General features: G+C 42.3%; 1 protein-coding gene across 1 annotated transcript in view; it reads left to right on the top strand.

Annotated features, from left to right (window-relative positions):
* FAT4 (FAT atypical cadherin 4) overlaps positions 1-26,910 on the top strand; it is a 123,280-nt gene that overhangs the window by 73,417 nt on the left and 22,953 nt on the right. The window contains exons 7-9 of the mRNA XM_014259618.2: positions 13,783-13,963; positions 17,282-17,532; positions 19,869-24,218. Coding sequence (XP_014115093.2) covers positions 13,783-13,963; positions 17,282-17,532; positions 19,869-24,218 — 4,782 coding nt within the window. The remainder of the gene's footprint in view (positions 1-13,782; positions 13,964-17,281; positions 17,533-19,868; positions 24,219-26,910) is intronic.

Genomic DNA, 26,910 nt, shown 5'->3' with positions numbered 1-26,910 from the left:
GAAAATAAATGTTTTGGTGGTGGTCCCAAACGTTAGTGGATGGAGATTGGGTAGCCATGCTGAACGGAGATCTCTGCGGGGAGAGCTGGGCTTACCTGATGTCAAAGGGAATTTGGTTTCTGGAAATCAGGATTTTATTCCTATATCCAGTTGTCTGCTGTTGGTAGTACTCACTACAGATTTAGGTAGGTGGATTTTTGCCCTGTGGTAATAAATGGCTTTACCTAAGTCATAAGAATTTCATGTGTGACTACAAAAAAACCAATTTAAATGGCAATAAAACCCTTCATAACGTTGTCATCACAAATGTTTAGAGGTTGCATCAGTGGCCAGAAAACAGCTATGGACTCCCCAGTTAATCTTACTGAAATCTTAGCCCTGAAAGGAAATAAGAATTTGCATTTCAATATTTTAATATTCTGCTTTGCTCAGCATCCAGTCATATGTTTGTTCCACAATACCAAATGTATTCCAAGTTCTTTCATTTAAAACAGGACATGAAGTCTTGTTATGAAGATTAATTGCACTTTCACTTGAGGTGTCCAAGCCCAAAATTTTGGTTTCAGATTTTGGTGTGAGTATTATTAACAGAGACATCCTGCATCATGCTTTGGACTGATCTTCGGTCTCCCATGGTTTGATGGATTTAATTTACTGCAGAACTTGTTCCTGCTTTCTAGCAGTAAAAATAGAACTAAAGCCGACTTGTTGACAAGTGAATACAGTTTTGTTTTCTGCCATGCTGTGTGCAGTGTCTTGTGCCAGTGACAACAGCTATGGCTTATATTTTCCTATTGCAGCAGTGCTCAGGTATTCCACAGTCTGAGCACAGCCAAAGCTGGAAAACACAATTTTAAGGCTTGAGGTATCATTTGTCTTGTGCTTTGTCTGGAGATAGCTGTGTGCTTTATGGTTTTTACACTGTAAAAACCAAAATCTATTACTCTGTAGCCTCAAACTGCTCACTTGTGACTGGGACTCGTTTGGGCTTGAACATCCTTACGCTCCATCAGAAGCCGAGGCCGGATTTGTCTTGATGTCTCCTTGGTCTCTCAGTCCAAGCTGGCAGAAGTCAGTGAGGGCTGTACAGAACAAAACACCCAAATACTGAACTGATGAAAACAGTGTCATGCAGCCAACAATTATTGTCTTTCTTGTAAGAGGGAGGGGAGCAGAACTCAGCTGTACCCCACATCTAGTGCTGTGCGTAAGTCAAGAATTTGATCAGAGAACAGGCTTTACCTGGACTCTGGTTCATAAAAAACCCACAAAATCCAGGAGATTAAATCAATAGTTTAATGCAGCAGTCCAAAATGAAAATATTTACTTGTGTTGGGAGATCTCTGAGTTTCAGGTAATCCAGGGAGACGTTAATACATGAAGTGTGCATGGGACCTTTGCCACAAGTGGCTGACAAGAACAGCAGCATGTTTTATGAGTTCCTGTGTTTAAAAATGTAGATATCGCACTGATTAAACACTGTTTGAGACTTCCTTTTAAAATTTGCTATGTTCTTGTAAAGCTAACTCACAAGTTCCCATGCCCTCCTGCCAGTGTTAAAATGCACTAGCAAGCGTGTTCAGAAGCAGCTGTTCAGGAGTAACTTTAAGCTAAATGCAACTGCTCTACCGTGCTTACCTTTACAACCTGACTAATCCACAGCTGGTGTGATTTGGGATAGTTTTCAAGCAGGCTGGTGAACAGTATTGGCTATCATTTTCTGGTTGCACTGAAGACTTGTTCTGAATTCATGCCAGCAAAGAATACATTGAAAACTATGCTAGTCTTGATTTATCTAAAACATCACAGGAAAGAAGTTTTCAGTAGAAGTCAGTGGCAAAAATTGCAGGTGGGATGGGAACCATAGGCACAGTAGATATCCAGGTGGTACCACACTGGCTGCTGCTAGTCAGTGCTTGCTTCATGAAATTATCTATTTCCTGCCATACTAGCAAAAAAAGATGGGAATGACACAATCTTGAAATGGATCATAAAAGCATTTGGAAGTATTTATGTCCTTGAGCAGCTGCTAAATGTTTATAAAACAAACTCTCACAGGCATGTCCAGCTCTTTGCCTAACATAACCATTTCTTTTGAGTCTCTTATTTGTGTTTGTTTGGTAACTCTTAGTAAGAAGGGTTTTGCACATGGACCATTCATCCAGAAATACACACGCAAAACAGGTAGGGAAGCTGTGCCTGACAAAGTGTTGAAAAAAGCAGACTTGTCTGAAATTGTCCACATGTTATATTTGAAAATGCATCAAGGAAAAGGTATTATCCTTTGCACTTTGAGGTTGGCTTTTATTAGCTGTAATAAACAGTCTTTCAAGTAGTCTTTTGCAGCCCAAAGAACAGTCTTGCCATATATGGTGCATCTGATTTAAGGTTTGGGTTTTTTTTTAACAGATAAAAATCATGGTACACATCCAGATGCAGTTAACTCTGGAAAAGTCCATCAAGAGCAAAATTCTGTCTGTCCAGCCCTCTTCCCATTTTTCTTAGGGTCTGCATCTCCATTTTTATGGGCTGCACTGACTGGTTTAAAACATTCAGAGATGATATCCTGCTCCTATAGAAGACTATGCCAACTCTTCCTGTTCTTTCCAGGAAGCAGACACCATACATACTTAGAAGCTCCATTAGACATAAGAAGTAATGGATTCCCAACTTAGTTTTGGCTGTCTTCCTGGTCTCCTTATCCATTATCAAGGATTTCTTGCTTTTCTTACGTTTATTTTCACTTCATCAAGTTGTGACCAGATTCTTGCTCCGTTACCTTAGCCTGTGTAAGGGAAGTTGCTGGAAGAAGGATGACTTGTAATTTTTCATTATTTGCATCTCCAGGTGTCCATCCAATGCACCTTTATAGATTTACAGCATGTTTTGGCAGCAGGTACACTGAGTACAGCAGCAAGGGAAGGATTAGGACATGGTAAAATGTGGAGCCAGCAGCGTTGCATAGGATACAGTGCCTGTGCCCTGAGGGATCTGTACACTCTTTCACTGCACACAGGAATGCTGTCCCAGAGCCCAGATCTTAGTCCTGGGTGTGGGAGAAGCCTTGTGAGTTAGGAAGAGCTGAGCTGCTCATAAGCACTGGGGACAGGTCAGGTAAGGGACCGCTGGTGTGGCCACGTGTGCCAGCAATGGAAATCCGGGCGGTTGTTGAAGAAATGCTTTCCCAAGCAAGAGCTCCCCTCAGGCCCAGAGAAGTCAGTCATGATATATGCACTGTCCTGGCTCTGACCCAACTATTCCTTGGCCCTGGCTGCTAATCCTCCGCCCGGTCCTCAGGGTGGATCATGGGTCGGTGGAGAGTCTTCGTGCTGGGGGAGGGAAAAGACAGACAAAACTACTTCTGGCGCTCGGCTCAGTGATTTGTGTCCATGCAGCCTGCCTCATGCCCAGTTTCCACAAGGCAGGCTGCACAAAGGGTTTTGATTCCTACCTTGGTTTATCATCACTCTTCCCTCACTTTTGCTCTTCCACCGTGCTCTCGCTGTGGCTGGGTCCTGCGTTCTGGGCCGCCACTCTAGGCAGCGGGGATTTATGAGGACACACAAAGCATCCATCACTGGGAACATTCAGCATCTTCCAGAGCTGTACACCTGTGGCTTTGGTTTGAGAAATAAAACATAATTCAACCCCCAAGCTTAGCCATCCCAATTTAGAGACCCTCTTGCAGCGCAAGCTGTAAGGCCAGAGGGCATGAATTATAAATCCAGCGACAGGCAAAGTGATGGACTGTGGAATAACAGGATAGTGTTTAGATTGCAGATGCTGCCCCAGAATGTCTGCTAACATAAACGCCAAGAAACCTACACACAACTATTTGAATGTGTCTTCACGAGTCTGCTTCTACCACATAAATCTGTTCTGCTTTCCTGTACCTTTCTTCATGGCAAAATGGTTGGGAAAAGAGACTTTCTATATTTTGTTTTCACCCCATCTGGTGGGGATGCAGCACTAGGTAAGCATTCAGCTCTGGCAGCATGACAAGAGCTGGTGCAGCTGCTTTTATCATCCGTGTCTTTAACTCTTTGAGCAGTTTTCTGGACAAATGTTAGCATTCCAACAGTCCTCCTCCTTTTATTTATTGATTGCAGGGATGTGGAGTAGCACATCTGGAAACCTGCTCACTGCCCAGGACTACTGTTTAAATAAACTGCAGCCACCATCTCTTGATTGGGTTGGTCAGAATGGCACATTGCCACAATAAAGCCAAAATCAAATTGTGATGTTTCTAATTAGAAGCTGTGTTCCTGTGTTTTGGGGTTTTTAAAATTTTATTTTCTTAAATAATCTATTTACTGATTTAGATAAATAGTCCTGAAAGAAATGAATGAGTGAACTGGTTATTATATTTAGTTAGCTGTTCTCTGTATACATCCCTGGCCTGGATGAAAAACAACCATATGTTTTTTCTTTAGAAAATGTTCCCCGACTTTTGCATTCTTTCCTTCAAGAATGTAGGAGGGCAACCAAGCAGAGAGGTTATATCCTTCTCAGGAACTCTCTTCTGAGCTAGGCTTTTGGTTCCCTTCAATCCTAAAATCAAATGAAAGATGACAGTGCAGTTGTGTTGGCTTTATAATACATTTCAAGATATTCCCCAACAACAAAAGGACAGCTGTATTTTCTAGTAATGTTGATAAGGTCTTAAGACTCAGCACTGTGTGAGATTTAAGTGGCTAGGCTTAAAGACATTTGTACTCATCCTGTTCCCTTAGCAGACAGTGTATTTCCATCTAACATGGAGTCTGCAGTGTGAAAAGATGTTGCCTGAAAAAAACTAATATTATTTTTAGAACAAATTTAGCTATTTTTAAATTTTTGTGCTGTAAAAACTAACAAGCTACTTGTTTTTTTCAGCTAGAGATGTCCTGCTTGCCAGGTTTTCTGCAAAATGTCTAAATACACCCGTTGCTGAGGCTTTGGTGAGCTAAATGAAGCTGATGTCTGCTCACCTTGGTGCTTAGCAGTTGACAGAAGGATTGCTCTCTTCTGTAGTCTTGTTTTATGGCACTGCTGTTTCAAAATGAGTACTGGGTTCTGTCCCAGCTGGGTTCAAAATGGGTTTCAAAATGAATACTGGGTCCTGTCCAGCTCCATTTATTTCCTTGTATTCATGGAAGCTCTTGCTGTCTGCTCTAGACTAGTTTTAGCGGTTTTCTAATCCACTGGCTTTATTATTTTTGCTCTTTTATTACTGGTACTGAAACTATTGATGCAGTAGTTCTGCATGTTTTTTTAATTTGTTTCTAAGTGGCACCTGGGGAGAACTGAGATGGTGACACTCATCAATGAGTTCACAGTGTTCATATTGTCTTACTACCATCATGTAAAATCAGGAGACAAGAGAATTTGAGAGCAGCATTTTGTGGCTGTGGGAATCTAATAGCAGAGTCTCACCCTCACAGAACCTAGAAGCTGTTAGCACTTTGACATTTTTCCCTAGAAGACAAAGGCTCCAGAAGCTATTTAGGAAGAGCACTCGTGGCAGTCAGTCCGATGTCCCCTGAGGAGTTACTGTCAAGGAAGAGAGTGTGTCACTGTCTATAGGATGTGACGTGCTTCCTCCCCAAAGGAGATGAAGGCTTCAGGCCATCCCCTCAGAGAACTGCCCCACGAGATTCACAGTACAGCCCCTGAATGCCATTTGAGGCATTTAGTCCTTTTTTTTGCACTTAAAGTTTCATTATTAGATCACTATTTTCTAAATAGTCCAGCGAGAGTCTGTGGGCTAAATCCAGGCATCTAAGTTCCTCTGAGGTGGGGTGCAGGGGAAGCTTATATTCAGGTTGGCAAAGGGCTCAGGCTGGCTGGCTCAAGCTGAAGTATCTGTGAAAACAATGAAAGATTTTCACTCAGATTAAAATAATGCGTAACACTTCATTTTCAAACCAGCTCAAACTAGTTTCGGGGGGAAAAAAAACAGGTATATCTCTTAAAAAAGAAAAAATCAGGTTCATTGATTTAAACTGAAAGCAAACTAGAATATAATGCTTAATATTTAAAAATTTTCAAGTTAGAAAGAATTATGTGTTTTTCAGTTTTTGAGCTGTTACACTTCCTCCTTCACCTCTTCATTCATCCATCTTGCTCTGATTAGTTTGGGACTTCTACATCAAAATTAATTTTAAATTGTTCTTCTGCTTACATCACTAACCTGTGAAATTCTATTTCATATCTGCTAAGGAGATCTCTGAATGTAATCTGTTTTGCAGAAGAACACTTAGAGTAGTTGTTAAGCAGTTTATCAGCCTTTGAGAAATCATAAGATTTTTCCAGCCTTGGTGATCTTAAACCATTTTTTAAATTAAACATTACACCATATAAATTGTAAGTCTGCTAGCTCAATCTTCAAATACAAAGCTACAATTTCAGGAAGCCTTAATTGCAAGGATAAAACAGGTATGACATGCACATATGGCCTGAACACTTAGCCTGCTAGTTAATCTTCACTATTTATACAGGGTTTTTTAAAGTGTAGTTCAGTATTGTGTGTTACAGGAATTTCGCAGTGGGATATTCAGGAGTCAGTCACAAGCTGTCAAAAATTGCCATAGTCAGCAGTCCCTGGAGGAGCCAGCTTCTCTGTTTTTTCTGTTTACAACAATAACTTATAACAAGGAGGAGTAATTTGGTGGTTTTAAGAAAATAATTATTTTAATGGTTCTGCTTTTCTTCTGAGTTGCAGTTCTACTTTCTTCCCATCTCACTTCTGTCACCAGAGGCCTTGGGTGAGGCACATGGCCATGCCCACTCTTCCAGCACTACCTGTTTTTTGCAGGCATGGCGAGATGATAAAATGGTTTGGGATGGAAGGGAACTTAAATCTCATCGAATTCCAACCTGCTGCCACAGTCAGAGGCACCTTCCATTAGACCAGGTCACTCCAAGTCCCATCCAAACTGGCCTGGGACACTTCCAGGGATGGGGCAGCCACAACTTCCCTGGGCAACCTGTGCCATGGCCCAGCCAACCTCACAGAGGACAATTTCCTCCTTGCACCCTTACAGCCTGTCATATGCCACGATTTTTGGGAACATTAAGTTCAGCATTTTCCTTAACTGGTAGAAGGCAACTTCTTGCTCTGGATATAAATGCATTTCTGGCTAAGAAACATGCAGTGTATATTTGTGAGATTGTTGAACATCTTGAAGCTGTGTTAAATATATATTACCTTTTTTCTTTGTTGCACATGTTTTGTTCTCAGTCCGTGTCTGTGTTCCTGTAGGTCTGTAACAGTGCTGCTCCAGCTTTTTTTTTTTTACCTCTCTGGGTTAACAGCTGCAGGAAACTGCTCATGATCAGAGGAAGAGCGCAGGGATAGGGAAATCTGTATATACACCAGAGGCCTTAAAATTGCCTCTCTGTGTGCCTGCAAGTCCTGTTCTTTCAACAGCATATTAAATCTATTGCAATGTAATGTTGCCCCTGTCCTGAAGCTCCAAAGCTTAATGAATTCATAGGATGCAGTCAGCCAGGAATTTTGTTATCCAAATTTAAAACCCATGTGGATAAAACCAGTTGAGAGATCCCATCGTGCATCACTTTTTTGGGACAGAGTTTTCTTTTTCACTCTCAAAACAGGTGTGAGTTATCTGTGTCTGTGTTCATGTACCAGCCTAAGTGTGGCTGGACATGTTGTTGCTTGAACAAGGTTGGACTCTGGTCTAGTGATTAATTTATTATTTTGTTTTGACTTTTTATGTTCTCAAATTTAATTCTGTTCGCTCCCAGCTTATTTAGGATGCTAGATGTGGGATGATACTGACTTTTCTAACACCTGATGTAGCACAGAAAGTCCCTGAGTTTTTTCCTTGTTATATAATCCTTGCAAAAGTACAGATCTGTCCCACCTATCAATAAAATCCTTGGTTTTTGAAGTTCAAGCTCTGTTAAATCAGCTCTCTGGGATCAACTACTACTTTGTACCTAACTATGAGATAAACTCAAATATGACACACTTGGAAACTTTGAAAATCTGAATTTCCTGCATGGTCTCATTCAGTCACCTGCTGAACTGATTGAGAGTATGGATTGCTTCAAGCTTTTAAATATCTTTTATTAGCCACTTATTTCAGCTTTTGTCTCAAAATAATCTAGGTTTGCCAGGTTTTTTTTTACCAGAATGACAGCCTGTGGTAAGAAATTGAGTAAGAAGAAAACAAAGCACAGTCAACATACCCAGCCAGGACAAATATTTGTGGTGCAATCTCATTAAAAGGCCCACTTTTTCTCATTTCACAGATGCAGTTTCTTCCGTGTTCTTGGAAAATTAGTTAAAGTCATCCATGTTCCAAATCAAGTTTCGTGTGCACTGGAAATTCAAAGTGTAATGCAGGCTAGTTGCATTTTCACTTAATCTTGCTCTGTATTTATTTTAAAACTCACCAGTTGAGTGAGACTCAACACACTCCATCTGCATTTAAATTAATTTAGAAAGATTGGCCACTTTATTGTGAGAAAAGGCTTGTTTACTTGAGTTAAAAAGTTAATTCTTTGTGATAACACGTACAAGTCCTGGCCCTGGGACTCATTCACTGAGTGTTTGACTGGAGAAGTGAAATCCGCTTTGTTGCAAAGCAACACGTTTCACTGAGGCAAAAATTCCATTTCTGTTAAATCGCTTTCCAATTTTCAGGATAATGATGTGTTTAATTTACCATAAAACATGGTAAACTGCCTGCAGGATGAGTCTTGATTAGTCTTTTAGATTCATTTTATTTCATTTTAATCCCTTTTTTTTTTTTAGTGAAATGTATATGTGGGGTTTTTGCTTAAGTTTATTGTTTGTTTTCTAAAACGTGATTTTGATGTTTCAATGCTGGCAAAAACTTCCGAGTTCCTGGTTTCTGAAAGGAATGATGGTTTTACTATCTGCTGTGCTAAGCATGGTGCAGACAGGACCTAGAAACCATTAAGGCTTCAAACAATATGTGGATGGTGTGCTGGACACATTCTCCTATTTCTAATTTTTGCTGAGAGCCAAACAGCACCACGCAGCTGAGATAATTTCCAACAGCATAATCTTTTCCTGAGCTTTCTTTAAGAACCTAAATGTCTTTGCAATTTTTGTTTCATGGCTTTTTCGTGCTGCTCCAGTGCACCAAGTGCTCTGATCATTCCCAGTCACCCAGATGTGGTGCAGAGAGATGAACGCATACCAGAGCAGATGCTGCCATGTGTTGGGAGATTCCAGGGAGCCCAAACAGCTCACCTGCCCCATTCCCAGAACAAGGGACAAGCACATGGCACTCCTTTCTTCAAGGGTGCATGGATAGAGCAAGGCAAAAGGGAAAGCAGTCTTCAGGTGCATCCCTGGTGGGTGACTTAGTGTCTTTGAAGTGTCAGCGCAGGTTAGGGCAGTGAGTGGCTTATGATGAGTTCATCCAGAAAGGTGTGATCTCTCTTTGCTGGTTATCCAGCATTTTAAAAGTAGAGATTGTCAGGTTAAATGATATTTGTCCCCACTGCCACCTTGCTGCATTTCATTTCCTTTCATCTTACTTCCATTACTGCACTGAGCCACAATTTCTCATCCCACCTCTCCTGGACAGGTAGAGTAAAAAAACTGAGAGTGCCCATTGCAACTTTAAAGGTAAAAAATTGCAAACATCATCATATTTTTTTTTGTGGTGATCAGGCTCAAGCAAGCATGGGTGGGTGAATGGAGCAGAAAATCTGCTGGTAGTTCTTTGCCAGTCCCACCTTGCAGCTGCCTTGCCTGCCCCACATTCCCCACTGCTGTTCCTTCACGTTGCTTCCCCCAGTGTCCCGTGCAGAGAGGGGAGCCACAGCCCAGGGCTGGCCCAGCCCAAGGTGGCCTCTCACCACCTCTCTGTAACTCATCCCTCACCACTGGCCTCCGAGGAGCAGGCTCCCAAGGTCTGCTCCTTCTCTTCATCCCCAGACACATGTTTACTTGCAGATGTAAGCAAAAAAGCTGAAATTTTTGGAAGAACATCCGTGGGAAGCAATTTCCCCCCCTGAACTCAGCGTTACTATTTTGACACTATCCCAGGTTAATCTCTGTTTCAACAATGACGTGTGTGGACGTTTGTGGGACTGTCTGCTTAGTGTATATGTACAGCTGCCACCTAGAAAGTAAACTGTGCAGCTCATAGAAACAGACCTCAGCACACGGAAATGGGAAATTCACAATTATAATGACAATAATACATGAATGGCACCACCTTATAAATTTTAAAGATTTGATACTCACTGAATGGGAACAGCCAATTCAATCTCTCCCATTTAGCTCACACAGTCAATTTTATGTTCTCTCATTATTCATCATTTGGTTCCTCCACTCCTCCATCCTCCTAGAAAACTTTTTTTCCAACATGGATATTCTAGGGCTCTGTGAGACATAGCATTTTGGGATTTGAAAAAAAACCGTACTAGTTGTATAACACTAGAGAAATGTTCTAAGTGAGGAGTGACAAATAAATACTTGCTGCTTCTGCTGAAAAATAGTTCAGGCTATTGTGAAAAATCATAGAAATTTTTAACACAAGTTCACTAAGGGAGAAGTGTATGTTTCTTTGTGGCTTTAGCCCTCAGGACTGTTTTTAAAAGTACTCAGAGGCTTGTGTGGCTGTGTACAGCAATTTTAGATAGGTTGTAACATGTATGTTTTTAAGAATGGTTTGGGGTCATCTTGTGTGTTTGGCTAATATTGCAGAATTTACACTAAATTTATTGCATTTATTTATGTAAAATATTAAGAGCAGTTTGAATAAAATAGGGGTGATGCTCTACTGTAATAAGCATTAACTGACTTGGGGAAAATTTGCTATTGAAGCAAAAGTAAAATCTGGGAACTCAGCCTGACCATGGAAACTACTTCTCTCACCACAAATATGACATGTACATTTTATGAAACCTGCTTATTACCAAGGGCCAAATTCTGTGGTCCTTATGCAAGCACAACTTTCACTGGAAGTTCACTGAGGACGGTAGAATTTGGCCCCGAGCTATTTCTTTTCCATATGAAATTACTTCATTTGTAATTTCCTCATCTTATATTTCTCAGTAACTGCAGAAATGTGAGCTAGTCATTTAATTTCAACTGAGTAAAAGCTTTGAGGACTCTCTGTGAAATTGCAACTTTGTCTTTCGGTGTAATAGAAGAAAGGAGTAAATTTGTGGACGTGATATTTTACTTAGAGGAAGAAAAACATATCTGGATAGCTACACAGACAGGAAACCAATGTAAATACGTGAGTTTTTCCATCCAAGTAAGATGAGAAAGGTTTGGGGTTTTGAACCGAGGAGCAGTGACTTGGGATGTTACAAACAGCTGAATTAATATGGGACTTCTGGGATGTCTCTGTGAGCACTCTGCAGCCACAAGCTAACGCTGACGAGGTCTGGGTTACTTATGTTACCCCAGCTAATTTTGTTGGTGTGGTGCTCAGCCTTGGCTGGTACAGTCCCTCCCCTGAGGCTGACACAAATGAGCCCACACTGCGCTGCGTGGTGCCTCATAGACACTTCCATGGAGGAAGGGGAATTGGAGAGTAAGGGATTGGGGCATGAGGCAAAGGTTGGGATGTAAAGGCGTTGCCACCGCTGTTCATTTTTGTGACTAAACCCACGGTGTGAATCTTCTGGCCTTGGCTTTTTCTTAGCGAATACATTTGAAACAGCGAGTTTCAGTTTTTAGCTGTGAGTTAGCTTTCTTTTCCAAGCTGAATTGCATTACTGATGCTCTTTAAATGTGACTTACCCAAGATTAATTTCTGAATTATATATAAATTGTTTAATCAGCTGCGAAACTTTACAACTTTCAACCTTTCATTTCATTAGCTGTGAGATGAATGTCAATAAAATGCATTTGGAAGGCCAGAGCTTGATGACACACGCGGCAAACGCCGCTGAGGACTCTCTTTCGTTTAATGCAGTAATAATAAACACTTCACAGGCAATATTTCAGCAATCAAGAACACTTTTGCAGGCTTTTCTATCTATATGTGTTTGGCTAAATGACAAAAACGTGAGTTAAAAAAAAAAAGAAAAAGGCTAAAAAATGAGTCAGACTTATTGCTTTAATGTAACCTTCCTGGCCGAAAGCGTATTAATTGGCAGGGTGAATTACCTCAGAGCAGAGCAGAGAAAGGCCTCTATTGTGTGATGTGAAACCTATACTCCTTTGGCTTGCACGTTCTTTCCTCGGCATAGTGATCCTTCCCCTCTGATCAGCAGCCTCCAAGCCCAGCCTTGCGAGATTTATAACACCTTTCAATTGGAAGCTCTGTCATACAGCAGCCCATTTGGGCATTAAACCACCTTACTGCAAAGCGCTTTGTGGTGAAAAATCTTCCTTCCCTTGCTGAGGCTGCTCCCAGCTTCTTCCCGCCTTGCCTCTTCAGCCTTCAAGGGTTAACGTGGGAAAACGGGTTGTTATTTCTCCTTTTATATAAGAACTTTGTGTTTGGAGCCCTTGCCAGGAGCAGATGAGACCCAAGAACAGAGCCTGCCTCCTTCCCAGCCCTGGGGTTGAGCTCCAGCAATAACTTTGGATAGCAGTGACCCAATCATTTGCCGGGCTGGAAGGACTGGGGCGGTCACGCGGGGCGGCCTGCATTCCATCAAGTGACAGCTCCGTGTAATATGCCTGCCTCGCAGCAAGGACTCCACCAGTCTCTGGCCCAAAGCATTTCATTATCCTTGCTCTTTTCCAGTCCAGCAAACGCTGAATTGTTGTACCTGAGATGGAAGGGGAAAGCCATGCAATCTTGGGTAAAACAGGCATGGTTATCATCTGTCTTGGGAGTAAAAGGGGCCATAACTTAAGTGTTTTATGCTCTGCTATCACTTTTTCCTTCTCCTTCTTATCTCTTCAAAGAAGGGAATGATCCCTTTTTTCCAGGGGGAGAATTTGGTTAGCAGAAGATGTCTTGCTGATTCTTGGCTGAAAAGAAGTGTAATGAATGGACTGACAAAACTAACATGAACTTGTAAAAGTCTTCATTGTCTTTTTTTGGATTTGACAAAGGAAAAGCTTAAGAGGACAAATACTGAGAGATTTCACATGAATAAACATGCTATTTCATGCTTGTTGCTACTCATCAGAGTTAAGTTTAGAATAAGAAGGAGGATTAAAGCCCTGGGTTAAATAAGTTCAGTCTGATTTCCCGTAAGCCAGTATCCCGTTGGAGCGAGCATTATTTTCTGCTATAGATGGTTGCTTCTGCAGAGAGAATGAGTCTGAACAGGGCTGGAGACTCATTGCAACCTTCTCACCCACTCCCAGAAGGTCTCCCCAGGTCAGGGGTGTGACTGGCAGTGGAAAAGCCACACGGAAAGCTTGGGTTTTGCCGCTGTTTCCACTCTATTTGTTCTGCGGATGAATAAATTGAGGGCTGGAGTCTTCACATCTGTCAGCGTGCCACCTTTGAAGGTCTTCTCATAGAGACATAGGAAAGTCAACCACATCTTCAAATTGGTCCTAATTGTTACAGGAAGGCTTTCTGAGCAGTTCCAAGACCGTCTTTTTCCACTGAGCTTGTGTTACCAAATATTTCTGGAATTAGATGAAGCAAGAAAAATAATAACTTTTTTTTTTGTGTGTGTTTCACAACTCGTACTTTATGTCAAGATGACTTTGAAACAAACCTGACCCTGTCCTCTCTGTTGAGCTGGCTTTCTTGCTCTGTGAACTGTGACATGCTCAAGCGCTCGGCTCTAAATCGGGGCTGGCAGAACTCTGATTAGAGTGCTGGTGTTTGTAACCTCTAGCACTTCATATCCCCCCCTTTCCTGCAGGATCTCCTGCCCTCACTGGCACTGGAACCATTGCTGTCACAGTGGATGATGTCAATGACAATGTCCCCACATTCGCCTTTAACATGTATTTTGCCACTGTTCCGGAGGATGCTCCCACAGGGACAGATATTTTGCTCGTAAACTCCTCGGATGCTGATGCTTCTACAAATGCTGTCATTAGGTAGGTCGATTACTGTTGCTCCATGTAATACTGCCTCATGTCTTGCCTGAAGGTTTCTTTTTCCCCAGTGTCCATCACCAGCATGCCTCAAAGCTGTAAGAAAAAATAGAACAGCTTTGTGTGTGTAGCTAAATTACTTGGGCTAATCTGTCTTTTTGTTGTTTATAGGCTTTGAGGACAAATAGAGTTGTGGAATAATTTTTTTACTGAGTGAAAAGCAAACCAGTTTAATTTGCACCTGCACCCACTATCTGTCTTGCTGCTGCATTCACACCTTTCCATGCAGTGAGCAATTTTCACTGAAAGCAAATGTGCTCCTTGAGTAAAGCTTTGGTCAGTTAAAGTCCTCAGTTTGGCATGAAAATTACCCAAGGAAATGCATATTCCAAGGAAAAGCTTATTCCATTCAGAAAACCAGTAAAAAGTTGGAATTTGGCATTTTTGCACTACACGCCAAAGGGTTTGGCAGGGCTCAGTTGATGGAACACGGGCCGTTCCCAGTTCCATGAACAAGAGGAATGAAGATGCTGAGTGGCAGTGACAAGTTGAAGATTATGCACTGAGGACAGATACATTGCAAATGGAATGCAAAGCAAATTTCCATTAGTTCCTAATCTTAACACATTTCACTATTGTGGCTGCAAACATCACTGTTTCCAAACTCACAAGGCAGGATAGAAAAGGAGCTTCCTTATTTACCTTTGCTAGTTCACCTCAGTTCCTTCTTTGAGGAGCTTAAGAATACCACTGTGTCACTTTTTTTTAAAGGAAGTAAAATAAAAAAGAACTATGTTATGGCAAAGCAATGTCTATAAAATATTGAAATATTTTCTTTCCACCTAACTACAAGCCAAAAATAGAAGCTTGACATTTACACATCTTTAGATATTTGAAAATAATCCAAAATTGCCATTTATTAAATTGTGAAACAATGAAGGTTTTAATTCTGTTCACTCATAATCTAAGAAACTATTTCTGGCAAGCTCCTTTATAAAAAAAAGAATTCCATGCAAAGAAGGAATGACTGTAATAATAATGTCCCATAATCAGAAATTATCAGAGTGCTCTTGGATTTCTCTAGTGTGGTTAAATTGCTTTAATATCTCTGCCATTAGTCTTTGTCATTCACTCAGTACTGCATCATGGAATTGATTGATAAAAATATTTTTTCCCTTCATAAGTAGTTATTAAAACATTGTTTTCAGGTTTTGTTTTACACTCTTTAGGCTCAGGAACAGGCTTTGTTTTTCTTGGACAGAACTTGTCCAGATTCAGCATTTAAAGTAGATCTTAAAGTATGACTGGTATTACAAAACTGGTGAAAGCCAGAAGGACCAGAACATGTAGGGTTGTCTTGTCAGAGGTGCTGAGCACTCAGAACTCCTTTTCAGTCTTGTAAGAGTCTGTTCAAAATTAAACCTTTGCTTTCCAAAAGGGGCATTTAAAATCCTTGGCTGACATTTTCACGTAAAGTGAAAAAATGTGCTGTGTTTTGAAAGAAGTGTTTAATCCTCTGCAAAACTGTCACCTGTCCATACGTGCCAACTCTTGTTCTCTTGTTTCTGGTGATAACCTGTGAAGTCATTAAAGGAGGGCGATGGGGTTGTAAATGGCAGTGCACACTTGATCTGTCCTGTTAAAGACAGCAGATATAAGAGTCAAAAGGCCAGATTTTAAGTGTTTGGATCAAATTCCTTTTACACCATTTGCCACCATTAGAGTTTCAAGGTTTTTTTGGTTTTGGTTTTGTTTAGTTTTTTTTGGGTTGCATTTGGATTTTTCACAGTTATGTTGAAACACATGTGTGCTGTCCAGTTGGTTTGCATGCAGATACAATCCAGAATATCTTACAACAAATGTAACATGTCTTTGTTACTTCCCTTTTTCAAAAAAAATATAAATTCAATGTTATCTTTCCAGTGCTAACATTTGAGCTATGTATATGTGGAAACACATAAGAGAAAGTTTCTGTCTCTGCAATACCCCATTCAGGGTTAAAACACTGCAAATCACAGATGAAATGTGCCTGGTGCTGCTGTTTAGGGAGATTTAAGTGGTGCTTTAGGCTTTGTGCACATTCTTTCTATTCTAGGTGCATATCGCTATGGCTGGAGAATAATTGCATATGGCCATCACATTATGTCATAATTAAGCAATTAAAGTATGCTTGTGGCATTGTGTAGAGATTAATGACTGAGCAGGAGAAGTTGCCACAGCTTATTACACAGGCTGGCTCTCAACCCTCTCAGTGCAGCTTCTGGGCTGTGTTATTACTGCTGTCATAACTTGTTCTGGTCTTAAAGAGGTGAAGATAGGAATATTAATTTCGTTCATTAAAGCCACTTTATTCTGAATCTTTCATAGAAACATACCTCAGAACAGCTGCTGTGCTCTAGCAGAGGAGCAATGCTAACCACAGCTGTGTTGGGCTATGATACTGAATATGAGAACTGTGCATCTGAGCCAGTTTTTGTTTCCATTGTTTTCTCAAAAATTCATTATCTGAATTATTAACAAAGGTATTATTAACCAAGTACCTTTAAAAATGCATCTTTGAGATTCATTCTGTATGAACACAAGCTGGATAGGCATTCCAAGAGAAGGGACAGACTTCCAGGGTGGTAGGAAGCCAGAGGTGGCCCCTACGAGGTGCCTGCAGTGAGCACACAGTCAGTTCTTACCAGATCACACAGGGATGTGTTCACACACTTGTAAACCCACCGAGGGTCAAACTCTGGTCCCAGCTAGTCTCTGTTAACAGAGCTCTGTGCTTACTAATTTGCTATGAGCTGCTATAAATTAACATTGAAATCCTGAATAGCAAAACAGCATCAGGAAACAATATGGATATTAAATGTTCATTTTATTTTGTAAAACTGTCATTGTTTTATTTCAAAAAACAGAACTTCTTCTAAATTATATTCTGCAGGTTCAGTTAAGAGGTACATCAGTGTTTTGGAGTAACAGTTAATGCACTAGCCCAGGGAAATCGGCACTAGAGGATGCCTCCAGTAGGCAGTTTTGAGAGTATGTCCATTGGTATCTTCAGATATCCAAAGGCTCAGTCAGCTCACGTATTAGAAATCTGTGTTAAACGGCTATGCTTGGAAATCCCCAGAAATGTCATTTATGACAGGCCTTGAAATTTGAAAAAGTAAAGCAGTGAAGACAGATGGAGAGTTGGAAGAAAATCTGTCTGTATTGATACCCATCAGCATGGTGGTCAGAAGAGTATAGGAGATGGTTATTATCTTAATAATAAGGCTGCCTTTGGAAATACTAATCCAATTTTTCTTCCTTGCTTTTCCTCTCAAACAGCTACAGGCTTATGGGTGGTAATTCACAGTTCACCATCAACCCTTCTACGGGACAGATCATCACCAGCGCTCTCCTCGATCGAGAGGCCAGGGAGAACTACACCCTGGTGGTGGTGGCCAGCGATGGAGGCTTCCCCAGGGCTCTCTCCAGCTCCACCAGCGTGCTCGTGTCCGTGGCCGATGTGAACGACAACCCGCCCAAATTCCAGCACCACCCCTACGTCACCCACGTCCCATCGCCCACCACTTCAGGTAACCTGATCACCAGCACGGCTTGGGATAAAAGCACTTCCATAAACAGAGACTCATGGAGTGGTTTAGGTTGGAAGGGACCTTAAAGATTATATAGTAGAAACCCACCTGCCATGGGCAGGGACGTCTTCCACTAAATCTGATTGCTCAAAGTCCCGTCTCAACCTGGCCTTGAACGCTTCCAGGGGTGGGCATTCACAGCTTCTCTGGGCAACATCTTAAAGAAATGCAAAGCTGCGCCACCAGAAGTGTTCCTGAGATGTTCCTCTGCAGCAGTTTTCCTGGTATTATCTGCACTGGGAATTAGGAATAACAAACCTAGGTTTTTTTCTATCGTGTTCCTCCCATCCAAATTCAATTATGTTCCTGTAGTTATGTAAAGTAGACATACTGTAAATGATCACCCACTCAAAAAGTTATTATTTTGCCGGGGTTGGGAAGACAATGGCCTGTTTTATTTCTGAAAGTCTCCTCTAAGCAATTCCTAAAGAGGATTTTGACAACCTCTTCCAAAAATGCCGTGTCTGTGTCAGATGTTAATTACGTTGCCTTTCCTTGAGCCAAGTGGTGAAGTAAAATAAAATAAAAGTAATCAAGCAGCAATCTTCCTTTTGTGGAGCCTACGCCCAAATTAAAGTTACTTCACTCAGCACAGGAGGTAATTTCTGGTTCAATTTATGTTCCATGTTTTTACATACATACATGTACATGGATATGTGATGCCTACAGAGAGGATTCCATGATGAATGGTTTACAAAATAAATTTTCTTTTAACAGAAAAAAAAGCTTATTTCCATGACTTGGATTTTGTCTCTTAATTTTAAACAATTGCAAATACTTCTTCTTTTTATGGAAGAATGAATATGTTTACAGTTCTTCTCTGTTTCCAGAATAACATTATGAAATTGTTTTATTATTGCATTGGTGAAACTTCATGTAATCTGACCATTGCCTTTGTTTGGTTGTTTTTGGGGTGTTTCTTTAAATTCTTTTCACAAGTAGTAGACATAGGTTGACCTGATGTTTTCTGGCAGTATCTTTTTGGGTGCTTTTTGTATGAAATCCCTTATAACCAGAAACCTAAGCTATGTTTATTCTGTTTTTAACTTAGCAAAAATCTAGGGATGTATCCACTTTTCTTATTTACAACTTCCATTTCTTTTTGGCATTTTTAAATCGAGTTTAAAGAGGGGAATCAGTAATAATATTAATATTATCATTTGAGTAACTGAAGCACAAAATCTTCATTTCTTCCTGTCCCATTTCTCACAGGGGTTTGAATACTGTTCTTGTCTAAATATTCCTGCCCCTGGAGTACAAATCGCTGCACATGACAAATAGTGACATGAAAGTATAGTTTTAAGGGATGCTGTCAAAGTCATTCCTGCCTGTAAATGATTTTCCCTTAAGAGGCTGAAAACAGCATGATTTTTATACAAAACTGGGCATTTTCTAAATTTTTGTAACAGTAAAACATCAAAAGTGTTCTGCAAATTGGTTGGACAGTGTCAGATTTGAAAGACATTACATCTGTAAAGTCTGGTGAGGAAGAACACCCTGGGTTCTCCTTGCAAGTGGGCAAATGTAGAGGATAGTGCAAATGGTGCCCATACAGTCAAGCTTGTTGTGAAGCACAAATTCAAAAGATTTATGTTCTGAAAAGACTGAAAAGTCTGAGTGTAATGTTAGTGTGCAATAGTTTTGTATTTCTGTTTTAACGGTGTGCTTTTAAAAATGCAGTCCTCTTAGTTACTGTCCTTGGAGTTCTCTTATAAAATTAGAAGTAAGGTGCCCATGGGGAGAAAGGAGCAGCATCTGGGGAATAGGAAGAGAAGGGATTGCAGGGGATGGTGGTGTAGGGTAAATGTCTGTGGATGCTGCCTGTTCACTTATGTAACTTTAACAGTCCTTGAATTCCAGGGTGAAGTTTATTCATGGATAAATAGGCTAAGAGTAATTTTAAAAATCAAAATAGCATTCAGTCTTGCTGGGTTTATGGTTTTTATTGTGTGAATGTTCTAGAAGCAGGATGCTAGGCCTCCAAAAAGCTGCAGGTCTGTTTCCCAGTTACTGAGATCTGTACATCCATCACTCTGACTGCAGTGTCCTATTTTTCAACTCAGCATTTTTTGGCTGTGTGCATGTCTTGTGGACTCACAGACTCACCTGCCCCTTGCTAAACTCACTTTTTTTGTGAAAAAGGCAGTTTGTTTTCAGGGCAGTTTGAGGAAGAGCTTGCTGCTCCCGCATGTGCTTCCTAGTGAAAGGCTGGGATCATGTTTCTCACAGGGAGCGCATTCATGAAGGGACTGACCTGGCTTTGTTCTCCATTTCAGGCTCATTCGTGTTTGCCGTGACTGTCACTGACGCAGATGCCGGCTCCAATGCCGAGCTCCATTATTCCCTCGTGGGGAAGAACTCTGAGAAATTCCACATTGATCCAGCAAGGGGGGCAATCCTGGCTGCAAAACCACTGGCGGGAGAGTCCGAAGTCACCATTTCTGTTCATGTGAGGGATGGCGGCCGGTACCCCAAGACAGACTCTACCACCGTCACCGTGAGGTTTGTGGACAAAGCCAAATTTCCTCGTGTTCAGGCGGAGCAGGAGACCTTCACGTTCCCTGAAAACCAAGCAGTTGGGACACTTGTCACCACCGTCTCTGGATCTTCAGCCAGAGGAGGCTCCTTGTCCTATTACATCGCCAGCGGTAACCTGGGCAGCACCTTCCTGGTGGACCAGGTGACAGGACAGCTTTCTGTCGGGCGGGCTTTAGATTTCGAAGCCGTACAGAAATACGTGGTGTGGATTGAGGCCAGAGACACGGGCTTCCCCCCCTTTTCCTCATACAAGAAATTGGAAGTATCGGTGATTGACGTCAACGATAACATGCCGGAGTTTGAGCAAGATCCTTTCATTGCGGAAATAGCGGAGAACCTGTCCCCACGGAAGATACTGACGGTGGCTGCTGTCGACAGAGACAGTGGTCTAAACGGACAGCTGAATTATGAAATAATTGAGGGCAATACCGAGAACAGTTTCAGTATCAATCGAGCCACTGGTGAGATCAGAAGTGTCCGGCCCTTGGACAGGGAGAAACTGTCTCAGTACACACTAACCATAAAAGCTTCGGATAAAGGCACTCCGCTCCAGAGTACAACTGTCAAAGTTATCATTAACATTTTAGATGAAAATGACAATGCTCCGAGGTTTTCACAGATATTCAGTGCTTCTGTGCCTGAAAATGCACCTCTGGGTTTTACAGTGACGCGAGTCACAACATCAGATGAGGACATTGGGGTGAACGCCGTCAGCAGGTACTCCATAAGGGATACGAGTCTCCCGTTCACCATCAACCCCGGCACTGGGGACATCACCATCAGCAGACCACTGAACAGGGAGGACACCGACCGCTACAGAATCAGGGTCTCTGCACATGACTCAGGCTGGACAGTGAGCACAGATGTCACCATATTTGTCACAGATGTCAATGACAATGCCCCACGGTTTACAAAACCATCCTATTACCTGGAGTGTCCCGAGCTTCCTGGCATTGGGCTAAAAGTCACCCAGGTGTCAGCCACCGATCCAGATGAAGGGTCCAATGGTCAAGTCTTCTACTTCATAAAATCCCAGTCCGAGTTCTTCCGCATTAACGCAACCACTGGAGAGATTTTCAACAAGCAGTACTTGAGGTACCAAAACTCCAGCGGTTCCAGCAATGTCAACATCAACAGGCACAGCTTCATCGTGACATCGTCAGACCGGGGCAGTCCCCCGTTAGTGAGTGAGACCACCGTCACCATAAACATAGTAGACAGCAATGACAACGCTCCGCTCTTCCTCGCTCCTAAATATTTCACTCCTGTTACTAAGAACGTGAGGGCTGGCACTAATTTAATTAAAGTTACTGCTGTGGATGACAAGGACTTTGGCTTGAATTCTGAAGTGGAGTACTTCATTTCTGATGAAGGCAAAACTAATAAATTCAGACTGGACAGGAGTACAGGCTGGATTTCTGTGTCATCTTCACTAATGGCTGATTTGAACAGAAACTTCCTGTTTAAAGTAAAAGCCAAGGACAAGGGTAATCCCCCCCTCTCATCCGAGGTAGCTGTTGAAATAGTGGTGACAGAAGAAAATTACCACACACCTGAGTTTTCCCAGAGCCGCATGAGCGTTACTATCCCGGAGAGCTACTCTGTTGGAACAGTGGTCAGGACGGTTTCAGCACGAGACAGAGATGCTGCCATGAACGGATTAATCAGCTACAATATTTCCTCTGGAAATGAAGCTGCAATCTTTGCTATTAATACAACCACTGGTACACTGACGCTAGCCAAACCACTGGATTTTGAGTTACACCAAAAGCACGAGCTGGTTGTTACTGCCACGGATGGAGGATGGGTGTCCCGAACAGGCTACTGCAGCGTCACTGTTAATGTCATTGATGTCAATGATAACTCCCCAGCGTTCAGCCCTGAGGAGTACTTTCCCACCGTGTTAGAAAACGCCCCCAGTGGGACAACTGTAATTTGTTTAAATGCCACTGATGCTGACTCTGGATCTAACGCCGTGATTGCGTATGCCATCCAGTCCTCAGACAGCGACCTCTTTGTCATTGACCCCAACACGGGAACCATCACCACCCAGGGATTCCTAGATTATGAAACAAAGCAGAGTTACCATTTAACGGTAAAGGCTTTTAATGTTCCAGATGAAGAGAGGTGCAGCTTTGCTACTGTCAACATCCAGTTAGAAGGGACAAATGAGTATGTGCCCCGTTTTGTGTCCAAGCTTTATTATTTTGAGGTTTCAGAGGCAGCCTCCAAAGGTACTGTTGTAGGTGAAGTTTTTGCAAGTGATCGTGATATGGGAATTGATGGAGAAGTCCACTACCTCATCTTTGGCAACAGCAGAAAGAAGGGCTTCCAGATAGATGAGAAAAGTGGCCAGATCTACGTTTCAGGGCCTCTTGACAGAGAAAAGGAAGAACGAATCTCTTTGAAAGTCCTTGCAAAAAATTTGGGGAGCATTCGTGGTGCAGATATAGATGAAGTAACTGTTAATATCACAGTCCTGGATGCCAACGATCCTCCTGTCTTTACCTTGGGAACCTACAATATACGGATCAGCGAGGGTGTTCCTCCAGGCACCCATGTCACGTTTGTCAGTGCTTTTGATTCAGATTCTGTCCCCAGCTGGAGCAGGTTTTCCTATTTCATCGGGTCTGGCAATGAGAACAGCGCCTTTTCCATCAACCCACAGACGGGACAGGTGACAGTCACTGCAGAGCTGGATCGAGAAACGCTGCCTGTCTACAACCTATCCGTGCTGGCCATCGATTCGGGAACGCCGTCTGCGACCGGAAGTGCCTCTCTGTTGGTAACTTTGGAAGATATCAACGACAATGGCCCTACCTTGTCCACCAGCCAAGGAGAAGTCCTGGAGAACAACCGCGCAGGAACTCTGGTGATGACGCTTCAGTCATCAGATCCCGACCTCCCTCCCAACCAAGGTCCTTTTACATATTACCTGCTCAGCACTGGCCCTGCCACCAGCTACTTCAGCCTCAGCACTGCTGGAGTCCTGACAACAACGAGGGAGATTGACAGGGAGCAAATCAGCGATTTCTACCTCTCAGTGATTACGAGAGACTCTGGCGTTCCTCAGATGTCATCCACAGGAACTGTGCAGATCAAGGTAATAGACCAAAACGACAACCCGTCTCAGCCCAGAACAGTAGAAATCTTTGTTCATTATTATGGCAACCTCTTCCCAGGTGGAATTTTAGGCAACGTAAAGCCGCAGGATCCAGATGTGCTAGACAGCTTCCAGTGCTCCCTCACCTCAGGAGTCACCAGCCTTTTCAGCATTCCTGGGGGCACCTGTGAGCTGCACTCGCAGGCAAGGTCCACGGATGGCACGTTTGACCTGGCCGTCCTCAGCAATGACGGGCTACACGGAGCCGTCACCAGCAGCGTCCGGATTTTCTTTGCGGGCTTCAGCAACGCCACCATCGACAACAGCGTCCTCCTTCGCCTGAGCGCCCACAGCGTGCGGGACTTCCTGAACAACCACTACCTGCACTTCCTGCGCATCGCCAGCTCCCAGCTGACGGGGCTGGGCACAGCCATCCAGCTCTACGGGCTGTATGAGGACAGCAACCACACCTTCCTGATGGCGGCCGTCAAGCGTGGCAACAACCAGTACGTGAACCCCAGCGGGGTGGCCACCTTCTTCGAGAGCATCAAGGACGTCCTCTTCCGCCAGAGCGGGGTGCGGGTCGAGGCTGTGGACTACGACTGGTGCCTGCAGAACCCCTGCCAGAATGGAGGGAGCTGCCTGAGGAGGCTGGCGGTGAGCCCGGCCCTGAGGACCCACGAGAGCGTCCCCGTCATCATCGTGGCCAACGAGCCGCTGCGGCCCTTCGTGTGCAGGTGCCTGCCGGGCTACGACGGGAGCCTGTGTGAGACCGACATCGACGAGTGCCTCCCGTCGCCCTGCCACAACGACGGCACTTGCCACAACCTGGTGGGGGGCTTCTCCTGCAGCTGCCCCGAGGGCTTCACCGGCATGGCTTGCGAGAGGGACATCAACGAGTGCCTTTCCAACCCCTGCAAAAATGGTGCTGCCTGCCAGAACTTCCCAGGAAGCTTCAACTGCGTTTGTAAAACCGGGTACACAGGTATGCTTTTACTCCTCTATGCCTTACGGTCCAGAAAAGATGTTAAGTGTGGAGATGTGCCTTCTTCACCCAAGATTGTCTGAACACAAGCATCCCCAGTAGATGAAGAGGTCATGCAAAATGAGGTGTAAATAGTGTGAAAACTCAGAAGACCGGGTGCCTGCAGTATTATTTTATTTTAGCTCTCTCTCAAGGCAAATCTCACCTACCTGATTTGCATTAGAACAGAAAGTTTTTTGCGAGATCTATTGACATTTTTTAAATGTGTGGAAACCATTTCCAGTGCTTAAGTATGATTTTTCTGTACATGTTATTGTTAGGCATATTGTGGGAGCATTTCAAGTCTGCTAGAAGTGTGCCAAGCAAGAAAATCAGCCTCTGCCCCAAATTACTTGCAGGACAGAAAACAGATGAAGGATATGGGAAAAACAAGAATTCGGGCAAAATGGTCAACCTCTCTGTTTTGTATTTTGTCCCTTTGTTATTTATTTTTTTCATTAAGCACAGAAATGTCTGCAGCATTCCTACCCCTTCTGTGTATTTCTTCTCTGATATTTACTGCACATTCAAATACAACAGCACTGTAATGCTAGAAAAGCGAGCTGGCCTTTGCTTCTGCCATGAGTAGGATATTTAAGGAAGGTCTGAGCAATTTTAACCAGTGCTTATAGCCACTTTTTATAGAAATCAGAAAAAAAAAGTTCTAACTGGAGGAGATTAGGTAAGGCTTTCAGTGCCTTTTCTAAGGAGTATTTCTGTATTGCAGAAGCCCCAGGGCAGCCCAGCTCGGCACAGCTGCTGTCCATTCTGTTGTGGGACTTGCCACCCCCACAACTCACCTGTAATCCATGGAGGGATCAGTGGATCTGCTGTTCCTCTGGGTTTTTTACTTAAAGCAGATATGTGCTAGAGAGAATGGAGGAGAAAGTCAATTAATTTAAAAGTAAAGGTTTAACCAGTAAATTTAAACCACAGCTGCTGTGGTGGTTGCATATTGAGTGCAACATCAAGGATGCTGATGAGATCTTCAGCATGAACCTCACAAATACGCTTGTGAGCCTCAGGTCAGGAGCAACTGTTGTTAATTGACAAGCAGTTCTAATTAAGTTACCAATCCAGGAGTTTATTTCATGTTGTATTAGCACATCAAATTATTTTGCCAGGAGCATGGCAAAATAATTCTAGGGCACCTATGCCCTGTAACTCTTGAAGTCATTAGCACCAGAGAGTACACAGGCATGTGTTTGCTGTTGCAGTGAAGCAAAACACTTCATTAACTCTAGCAGCAAACTACAGTGTCTGCCTCTGGACTGTAATTTGAAACATTTATGAAGCATACAGCTGATTTCTTCTGGTATTCAAGCTCGCACCTTAATGCTCAACCCTTATGTCAGCTAAAAATCAAGCTCTGCATGTGACAAGTTCAAAAAAAAGATGAGTATTTTTACTAAGAGAATGTGATGAGAGACTCTTAGAGTTTGAAGTGTTGGATTTCTTTCATGCCATGAATTAAATTTGGCATCTGATAGAAGCTTTCTTAAACTCCTTGTCAACACAAATAACCTTAAAATAGACTGCCACTGAGGCAGACATTTCTGTTTGGGAGTCAGATGTTGTTTAATCAGTTGGCCATTGCAGAATCAAGAGTTATTACAGTGTCCTGAGATTAATTGATCAAGACAGAAAACAAATGGCACCAGTGTAATTAAAAGACAAAATATCTTTGGAGTTTAATATGAACAGAGCTTCTTAGATAAGATCAAAATTAACACACAGTATATTTAGACATTTTATGTCTGCAAAAGCATATTTGAAATTCTGCAAATTAAATATTCAATAGGTTCTGCAAACAAATATCAGTGTACTGATTGTTTGACAATGCTTGACATAGAGGCTATTAAGTCATTATTATACTGCCAACACAAAGAGAACACAGCTGCTTGGGCTCTTAATTTGCATTCATATGTGATTAAAGATAGCCACAGTGGATGTAAAAATAAAGCCTCAAACTCTTTCTTCATGAATAAAAGCTTTGAGTGCCTCAACAGCAACAAAAAAGACACATCCAAAATAGTGTATTTCTAATTCAGTTCCACATATACATAGCTTTGCTGCTTCTGCTGGAATGAAAATACAGTCTCATAATTGAATTTGCATGCTTGGTAAAAATAAAAAAATAAAAAAATATCATTTACATGATAGTGCATGCAAGTAGAAATTAGTATTTTCTGGGACAGACTCTCCGTTCACTGTAAATTAGAGTACATGAGCTGTAGACCTTTATAATGGCATACCTGAAAACTGAGAGTCTTACTTTTCCTTGATTTACTATGTTTTGTCAGCTGCATTTCACTTCATCATGCTGCAAAAGGTAATGACATTCTTTGTGCTGGATAGGATTATAAAGACTGATTACCTCAGAGCAACATCATTAGGGTTTGAAAAATCTGTTATAATTATATCTCTTAATGATGAACAGGTTTTGTTTTTAAAACAATCACTTTCTGGAGGGAATATGCTTGGTGATTTACAGTAGTTGTCTGCCCTTCCTTTGAACCCTTCATTTCCTGTTTTCCAGGATTCATTAAGATGAAGGAATGTAGGTTTGTGAAGTTGTTTCAAATGCAAAAACAATTAGAATATTAGAACAACCACTTTAAAAGATGGACACAGAGAACCACAAAAACGGTAA

This window comes from Pseudopodoces humilis, chromosome 6 (genome assembly GCF_049639895.1).
Source record: "Pseudopodoces humilis isolate 2021_Gansu_Grassland_sample_001 chromosome 6, ASM4963989v1, whole genome shotgun sequence".
Taxonomy (NCBI): Eukaryota; Metazoa; Chordata; class Aves; order Passeriformes; family Paridae; genus Pseudopodoces; species Pseudopodoces humilis.
This window is presented reverse-complemented; position numbering and strand designations above follow the sequence as displayed.